The 9,998-nt window shown below is 42.2% G+C and overlaps 1 protein-coding gene across 1 annotated transcript; it reads right to left on the minus strand.

Annotated features, from left to right (window-relative positions):
- Positions 1 to 5,360: 5,360 nt before the first annotated feature.
- Positions 5,361 to 8,981, minus strand: si:dkey-246g23.4 (uncharacterized protein LOC559426 homolog). The gene is given in 7 exon segments (XM_034534655.1): positions 5,361 to 5,477; positions 5,858 to 5,916; positions 7,347 to 7,569; positions 8,475 to 8,563; positions 8,566 to 8,610; positions 8,613 to 8,885; positions 8,888 to 8,981. Coding segments are annotated over 7 exon segments (900 nt in total).
- Positions 8,982 to 9,998: the final 1,017 nt, after the last annotated feature.

Raw genomic sequence — 9,998 nt, forward strand, 5'->3', positions numbered from 1 at the left:
ACACTTCTAATTGTGTCGCAGATCTGCTTGTATGTTAAAGGCAGCATGCTTTGTATATTTTACTCACAGCAGCAAAAGACTCACATTCAGTATGAGCACTGAACCATAACGCAATACAATTTACATAATTGTCGTTGTTTGGTCTACATCTGTAAATTCCACAATCCCCCCAGTGGTATAATATCTGGAAATATCTGCACCTTTCATCTCAGTCCTGCGGTTGAGAAGGTTGCAAATGCAATTTCAGTAGCTACTCACTGGAGGGAGCCACAGTCACATTTCCCCTCTGCAACCCAGCATCCATACTTATTTTTCAATTCAATTCAGTTTATTTTGTATAGCCCAATATCACAAATTACAAATTTGCCTCAGAGGGCTTTACAATCTGTACACATACGACATCCCTGTCCAGGACCTTCACATCGGATCAGGAAAAACTCCCCAAAAATAACCTTTGACAGGGAAAAAAGGAAGAAAACCTTCAGGAGAGCACAGAGGAGGGATCCCTCTCCCCGGATGGACAGATGCAATAGATGTCATGTGAACAGAATTAACAGCATTACAAAGTTACATAAACACATTACATGAATATGACAATGTATGAATGGAACTCCAATCCATGAAACAGAAGGAGATAGAGAGGAGGGGGGGCGGGGCGCATCAGCAGGGCCAACGTGGGAGGCCGGCTCACCAGGCATCAGACACCTCCAGGTCCAATGGACCCTATGAGACGTGAAGTCACAACGACTCCGGGGAGGAAGCAGAGTTAATAAGGTGCAATGGAGAGATGTAAATTCATCCATAAGGAGAGAGAGAAGAGGAGATAGGTGCTCATTGTATCCTAAAACATCCCCCAGCAGCCTATAAGCCTATAGCAGCATATCAAGGGGCTCGACCAGGGCAAACCTGATTCAGCCCTAACTATAAGCACTATTAAACAGGAAAGTCTTAAGTCTATTCTTGAATGAGGTGACTGTGTCTGCCTCCCGGACTGAAAGTGGAAGCTGGTTCCATAAAAGAGGAGCTTGATAACTGAAGGCTCTTGCTCCCATCCTACTTTTTAGGACTCTAGGAACCACAAGTAGCCCCACATTTAGTGAGCCCAACTCTCTAGTGGGGCAATATGGTACTACAAGCTCCTTAAGATATGATGGTGCATCACCAATCAAGGCTTTGTAGGTGAGGAGAAGAATTTTAAATGTGATTCTTGATTTTACAGGGAGCCAGTGCAGAGCAGCTAATACAGGAGTAATGTGATCTCTTTTCTTTGTTTTTGTGAGTACACAAGCTGCAGCATTCTGGATTAACTGGAGGGATTTAAGAGACTTGTTAGAGCAGCCTGATAATAAGGAGTTGCAGTAATCTAGTCTGGAAGTAACAAACGCCGTGAAACCAGCTTTTCCTGCATCTTTTTGAGACAAGATGTGCCTGATTTTTGAAATGTTACGTAGATGAAAAAATGCAATCCTTGAGATTTGCTTAACGTGGGAGTTAAAGGACAAGTCTCGGTCAAAGATAACGCCGAGATTCTTTACAGTGGTGTTGGATGCCAGGGCAATGCCATCTACAGAAACCACATCACCAGATAATTGATCTCTGAGGCGTTCAGGGCCCAGTAAAATAACTTCAGTTTTGTCTGAGTTTAACATCAGGGAAGTTGCAGGTCATCATGTTTGTATGTCTTTAAGACATTCATGAATTTTAGCAAGCTGGTTGGTCTCCTCTGGTTTGATTGATAGATATAATTGAGTATCGTCTGGATATCAATGAAAGTTTATGCAGTGTTTCCTGATAATATTGCCCAAAGGAAGGCATCCATCCATCCATTATCACCCGCTTATCCGGGGTCGGGTCGCGGTGGCAGCAGGTTCAGCAGGCCGACCCAGGCCTCCCTCTCACCCGCAGCACTTCCCAGCTCATTCTGGGGATCCCGAGGCATTCCAAGGCCAGCCGGGAGATATAATCCCTCCAGCGTGTCCTCGGTCTTCCCGGGGCTTCCTACCAGTTGGACGTGCCCGGAAAACCTCGAATGGAAGCATATATAAGGTAAATAAAATTGGTCCAAGCACAGACCTTGTGGAACTCCGTGATTAACGTTGGTGGTCATTGAGGCTTCATCGTTTACAAATACAAATTGAGATCGATCTGATAAATAGGATTTAAACCAACTTAGTGCGGTACCTGAAATGCCAATCGACTGATCCAGTCTCTGTAATAGGATGTCATGATCAATGGTGTCGAATGCAGCACTAAGGTCTAATAATACCAGTATGGAGATGAGTCCTTTATCTGATGCAATTAGGAGGTCATTTGTAATTTTCACCAGTGCTGTCTCTGTGCTGTGGTGTTTTCTAAATCCTGACTGAAACTCCTCAAATAAACTATTCTGATGTAGAAAGTCGCACAACTGATTTGCGACTACTTTCTCAAGGATCTTAGAGAGGAAGGGAAGGTTAGAGATCGGTCTGTAGTTAGACAACACCTCTGGATTAAGAGTGGGCTTTTTACAGCTACTTTGAAGGAATGTGGTACATGCCCTGTTAGTAAAGACAGATTAACAATATCCAGCAGAGAGGTGCCAATTAAAGGCAACACGTCTTTAAGCAGCCTCGTTGGGATGGGCTCTAAGAGACAGGTAGACAGTTTAGAAGTAGAAACCGTTGAGGACAATTGGTCTAGGTTAATGGGAGAAAAGCTATCCAAATATACACCAGGGCATACAGCCGTTTCCAAGGCCACTCCTCTTGATGACAGATCGGCAGTAGTTGAGGGCAAGAGATCATCAATCTTGCCTCTAATAGTTAAAATCTTTTCATTGAAGAAGTTCATGAAGTCATTACTACTGAGGTCTATAGGAATACACGGCTCCACAGAGCTGTGACTCTCTGTCAGCCTGGCTACAGTGCTAAAGAGAACCCTGGGTTTGTTCTTATTTTTCTCTATTACTTGATGAGTAATAGGCTGCTCTGGCATTACGGAGAGCCTTTTATATGTTTTAAGGCCTATGTTCTCGCCAAATTAAGCGTGATTCTTCCAGATTGGTGGAACGCCATATATTTTCGAGCTTTCGTGAAGTTTGCTTTAGGTCGCGGGTCTGAGGGTTATACCAGGGAGCAAACCTCCTTTGCCTCACTGCCTTTTTCTTCAGTGGGGCTATCGAGTCTAGTGTCATTCTCAGTGAGCCTGTAGCACTATCGACAATATGATCAATCTGGGACGGACTAAAGTTAGCACAGGAGTCCTCCGTCACATTGAGACGTGGTATTGAATCAAATGCAGAAGGAATCGCTTCTTTAAATTTAGCTACAGCACTGTCAGTTAGACATTTGGTGTAGAAACTTTTGACTAACGGTGTATACTCCGGGAGTATAAACTCAAAGGTTATGAGGTAATGGTCTGACAGAAGAGGGTTCTGTGGGAAGACCTCCAAATGCTCAATGTCAATGCCATATGCAAGAACAAGGTCGAGGGTGTGGCCAAAGCAGTGAGTGGGTTTCTGTACTCTCTGACAGAAGCCTATCGAGTCCAACAATGAGATAAATGCAGTACTAAGGCAATCATTATCAATATCCACATGAATATTAAAATATCCTACAATAATAACCTTATCAGTTTTAAGGACTAAACTTGATAAACACTCTGAAAATTCAAATATAAATTCTGAATATGGACCTGGTGGCCGGTACAGTATAACAAATAGGATTGGCTGTAATATTTTCCAGGTTGGATGTGAAAGACTAAGAACAAGGCTTTCAAATGAGTTGTAGTTTAGTTTAGGTTTAGGATTCATTAATAGGCTTGAGTCAAAGATGGCTGCTACTCCACCTCCTCGGCCGGTGCCTCGAGGATGTGAGTATTAATATGACTTGGAGGAGTTGATTCATTTAGGCTGACATATTCTTCATTGCTCAGCCAGGTTTCAGTAAGACACAATAAATCAATGTGATTGTCTGATATTAAATCATTTACTAATACAGCTTTAGATGACAGAGATCTAATATTTAGGAGTCCACATTTAATTATCCTGTTTTGTTGCACTGTTGCAGTAGTGGATGTTAACCTGTATGACTCCTCTTCTGGTTACTGCAGTCAGGAGTCATTACCGCCGCGTATTATAATCTTACTGTACTACGCTCATCTTTAGCCAGCAGTTTTAAAACAAGATTCAATGTCGCCCGCTCTGGCCCCCGGGATGCATGACTTTGGTCCCTGGCTTCCCTATCTTCACGTTTCTGACTATGGAGCTACCTATAACCAGATTGGGTTTCTCAGCGGGTGCGTCGCTGAGTGGGGAAAACTGGTTCGAAACGTGAAGAGGTTGGCGGTGCTCAGTGGGCTTCTGTTTAGACTTAAAACCTCTTCGAACAGTCACCCAGCCATCCGGCTGCTCGGGGACTGCCGGGGGACAGCTAACAGAGGCTAACGCTAAAGGCTCCACTCCGGTGGCGGGCTAACTAGCGTAACTGTCTGAGCTTCGATGGTGCGGAGCCGTGCATCTAACCCACTTAAAACTGCCTCCAACCTAGCAAATGAACTACACTTGTTGCATGTACCGTTATCATTAAGGGAGGCAGAGGAATAGCTATACATGAGACACTCTGAGCAAGAGGGAGCGGGAGGGGGAGAAGAAGACATCGCGAGCTGCTAAGCTGGCAACCGGAAGTAATGCAATACGCTTACCGGAAGAGAGAGAGCGATGCGTTCAGGAACCTCACGAGATTCAAAACTATTCCAAAATCAATGATCTGCCTGACAGTTTGCCTAATTGATCCTGTAATAATTAATAATTGACTTATGTGACATGACTGCAATAATAGACAAACACGTTAAATAACAAAGTGTGACTTTCAGACAGTGTCTGTAATACATGCTTTTTGAATCAACTTCTGAACTTCTAAAAAAGGAAAAGCATACAAGCACTTCATTTCTACATTATGTACAACCAACACATACATTAAAAAGGAGATGATTAATTGTCAAATTGTTGGCGAACAACTAATGCATCGCATTTAGCAAATATTCCAGCCACTCTCCAAGCTACAAGAGCAACATGACTGCCGCACCAGGTCTTGGCTTTTGCTCTTGCAAAGAGAAATACATTAAGGAAGCTTCAAGTTGCCCATGGACTGAAAATGCACCTGCAGAACCAATAATATCAGTAATGTTTGAACTAAATTAGGAATACAAAAATAACTCTTGCCTGGTCGGATCCTCCTCTAAGAATTTGTGTACAGTCCCTTGAGTTTGTAAACACACTTGATATGTGACTTCACTTGATTTAACCTCTGACTGTGACCAGATCTCTTTAACATGCATCGTCTCTGCAACTGAAACCATTTTTCCTTCAATCATGTAGAGTCTCAGCTTTGTCCCATCTTTTCTGTATGCATATCGATGTTTTTGGTGGTCGACCCTTGACCCCTGTGGTTCATCTGATGGAGGAGGAGCAGGAACAGAGCAGACGGTGAGAGCCACTCCTGCCATTAAGAACCCGGCGTTCTGTAATCACTCATCTTGTCTAGGAAAGAATCCTAAAGTGAAAAATGCATGTTATTGATTTACAGCTCTGACACATGTGTTCATATTTTTTATATATTTTATTTAATTCTTACGTCAACATTCTTTGCTGACTGGAATGCACACATGCTGGCGGAAACACAGCAACATTACCAATTATGATATCATTTTGGTAGATATTAGGACAGATATGTCTAGATGAGGCAAAAGACTGAGGCTGAGATAAGGAAGCGAGGATTGCACGAATATTCATTTTATCCTGAGGCAGTAATGGCAGTGCCTTCCTTCCATGAAGGAAACATAATTAGAACGCTTTGATGAATCCTCAACACCCATCAACTCTCTGGTCGTCAAAGTCCTCAAAGTACTGAACAGTGCAGTAGATAAGTAAGAAATAGCCTGTGTCAGAGGGGGCGTGTTAAGTTATAAATAGGACACCACCGTCACTTTAATTTGCTTTTTACTGTATTTGAGGTCAATTTCAGCTTTTAGCATTGACTGACATTTATGTGAGGCGGTGCTCAGTTGCGGACTGTGGGAAAAATTGTCCCGGGAGTTCCTGTCAGACCGGCCCACTCAATACACGGCGCGCTGCCCACTCAATGCATTGCATGTATCGACCAGTCAGTGGCCTACTCGGAAAAATACCCATACACTTAACATTTTTTTGGCTCGCACTCAAAAACGAGTGATTGACATTTAATAACATCTAAAACAAAGTTAGAGTATAGAAGATGGAAACCGAGTATGAATACACATGGCGAGGAGTACTGGGGGTTACGGGAGTTGGAGTTATGCAGGTAAAAGATTAATAAAGATAAGTGAAAACATATTATCAAAGAGGCTGACACTTTTGAGAAGCTTTTCAGCCACTGCCAAATCTATCTGTTTATTTTAAGATGTTTTAAAATGTGGGATACAAACGGGGGATACAAAAATGATGGAAACCTAAATGCACAGACAACGGGAATCCTTGATTAATTTGTTTCTATCACAAAAGAAGAAATGTGAAAGTACAAAAAACTAAGCAGACAATACATATTTTATTCTGAGAGAAGGACACTGTGAATTATCCAAAGAATCCTGTGAGGAATATGCCCATAATATTGAATTTGTCTGCTGGATGTTTTATGTATCGTCCCATAACTTAAAGCTGCAGTGATTTATTCATTTTTTATTATTATAACGAAAACCCCTCTATTATGCCAATTTCTCTTTTACAATTGTTGTCGTGTTCTGTAGGAGACAGTGTCTAAATCTGGACAACTGTCACAAGAAACAAAATGGAAACTCATTGGGGAAGAAACTCTATTAAAAGGAGAAAAAAGAATCTTTGAGAAGCAATCAGCCATGAAATTAACACAACCATAGAGTATCATGATATTATAATTTTTGCATAGTTGCTCTCTGAATAAAACCTCAGGTCCTGTGGGATGGTGCGCACGACAACATTCCTGATTAATTGAAGGGGCTGCATTCCATGAAGGTATAAAAATCTCATTTCACGTGAATAGGCTTACTGGGCTGTGGTTACAATGTAGAACGGTGTATAAGGACATCCATTGTGTGCGATTTAATGTGTTGGAAGAATAGGCTTGGGAAATGACAGACACTGTAACCTTGTGTTAGGGATTTGAGCTAACAGAAATGTTAACATAAAGTCAATTAATTACATGTATTTTCTATTCTATTCTGTGCAGCTTCTTGTTTATTTTTAGCTGACAGACAGTTAGCATGATGGAACAGATCACAGGGAATTTTACAGCAGCAACCAAATCAATGTATTCTTTGTTCTTGCAATTAACTATCAAAGCATCCTTCTCTCTCACCAGCAATGGGCGGTCCGAGCAGGCCTCCGCTTCTACGTATGAGCATGAAGAAACCCAGCACTCTTCCAAGCCTGTTGACGCTCACAACCTCGGCCAGCACGGTGAAGCGGATTGCGACCGTGGCACCGTACACCAGGCCTGAAAACAGCTCGCTTTGAGAATGAGGAGGCCAGCGGCCATCGGAGTAACACAGCAGAATCACTGTAGCTGTCAGCTGCTGCACCTGGTAGAGACACAGGAGACAGACTTGTGCATCAGCTTTTGTACGTACAGTGGCCTCCACATCCAAATGCACGTTTTAGGAAATATACTTATACACTGCTGAGAGTTTTGGTGAGAAGAGTGATACAACTCTCACGGTGTTACGCTAAACGTGATTCTACTACCAGCAACTGGTTATGGTAACATATGTTCAGAACTCGGGTCCCGTGGCCGCAGGAAATTCAGGATTCAATGAATTAAAGTTTAGCAATATTTAATGGCAAAGATAATAGTCATATAGCGTTCACGGCCATGGGGCCAGAAAGGAAGAACTCTCCACAGACGGACTGCTGCTCTCCAGGAGCGCCAGCCCGGGGCTGTCTCGAGACCTCCAATCCAGTAGAACCATCCCCCAGTACAAATGCTCGGCTATTAGTAAGATCATTCAAATGAATTCACACCTAAGGGTTAGTTGTATTGGTCAGTTCAAAGAATGCCGCCGTTCTGTTCGCTAAGCTAATTAATAAGCTGGCGGGGTCAAAGCGCACACATCTGGTCAGGGACCGGAAGTTCCCCTTCAGAATAAAACCTAGCCTGGCTCAATCCAAAGAGGAAAAACATCTGTCCCTTGCATATGTGCTGGACTATTTCTTGACATTTTGCCATCACTTAAGGAAGTTGCTGAAAGGTAAATTGTCATTATTACACATTTGTACATATTAAATAATGTTAATAAATGAGTGGGAGGGTGGATTTTCATCTATTTTACCTTTGTTAAGAGCCAGGCTAGCTGTTTCATCCTGCTTTCAGTCTTTATGCTAAGCTAATTGGAAAGAGGCTATCTTCATATTCACTTTTTCAGACAGGAATGTGGTATATTTTCAGATATATTATTTTTTTAATGGTTAACTACTAAACTGAACATACCATCTCCACCAGTCTAAGGTTTGCCAGCCAGCCAAAGAACAACCTTCTAAACAGGTCCAGAGATGGACACGAGTGCAGCCGTCTATATGACTACGAGCATATGGAACCAGGAACAGAGCTGCGCCAAAGAACCCAGTGCAGCAAAAAACCCAAACATTAAGTAGACCATGAATCGAGCATTGATGATGATAGTATAATCTACGTAGCGAAGGATTTTGGTCCTTAGTTCAGCCTTCTTAGTCCGGTGGTCTGAGACTCTCTTGGTTGAATTAGGTATCTCTTCAGGGTCATCCAGACCCCGATCAGACCCCTCAGATACACTCAGCTCAAAGGCAGCTTGCTCTGAGTGGTCTTTTGGTGGCAATTCCAGGGACAAGTCTTCGTCCTCTGCTTTGACCTCACAAGTCACGTCCTGGTGGCTTTTAGTGGCATCGACAGCATCCCGCACACACAAAGGTTAAGCTGCAGACCCCCCAGGATTAGCAACGCACCCCTCCAGATCATCATGTTTCGTGTGTATGAGTTAGAGTTTGTGTTGTACGTGTGTGTTTGCTTCAAACCACACACCATTTAGGAGATGCTACAGGAGCTGCAGACACTCAAGACATTTATATTTAATAATATTAAAGATATTTACAGGGATTTTATTTTGGGCAACACAGTTGAGTATACAGAATGTGCATGTACTTCACAGCAGGTAAGAGGTCACATTTTTTTTTGTTGCATAAAAGGAGATGTTTTCTTATCTTGTATAAATCTGTTTGATTAATATTCTCGATGAAAATACGCTTATATTAACCCCATGGTCTCTTGCTGCATACATTTGCAGCATATAAACACATGTACACAGATAATTACCCACAAAGTGAATGGTAGCCACAGCAATGGAGATCCATATATCTAGGAAAAAAAACATTAGTGTCATTTTTCATATTTTGTAATGGGGAAGTAACAAAGCACATTACTGTCACACAGTTGTTGTTGTGTACTTCTTTGAGTATTCGTAAAAAATAATACATTTGGCTTTGTAAGTATTTTTTTATTTCATGTTTCATGATCGGTTACAGAGTAAAAAAGAAAGAAAGAAAGTCACGTGAAAAAGTGCTGATAAACAACAAAGGGATAAAAGACTGGAGCCAGAGCCACAGAGAAGAAGCTGCTCGAGTGATGCAGGAGGGCATGAGCTCCACAGAGCTCCATGTGAGGGTCTGACGAGATGCTAAATGTAATTGTAGATGCTCACTGGGGATCCTTCAGCAACAACTTCTTCATCATCAGGGAGGTCGAAGACACACTGCTCTAGACTCGCAACAATATACAATGAACAACCGTGTGTGTGTGTGTATGTGCTACATTGTTTACCAACGCTGTGTAGGTTCCCTTGTTTGTGTTTGTGGCCTGTTGCTGTTGCTGTTGGAGTGGATTTTATTTTGATCTCACTTAAAATTATCCAAATGTTTCACATTTGTATAATTCTAAAGTGGAAAAAGCAATCAGTCCATTTATTATTTCTATTACAACCGT

This window comes from Cyclopterus lumpus, chromosome 6 (assembly GCF_009769545.1).
Source record: "Cyclopterus lumpus isolate fCycLum1 chromosome 6, fCycLum1.pri, whole genome shotgun sequence".
NCBI classification, from domain to species: domain Eukaryota; kingdom Metazoa; phylum Chordata; class Actinopteri; order Perciformes; family Cyclopteridae; genus Cyclopterus; species Cyclopterus lumpus.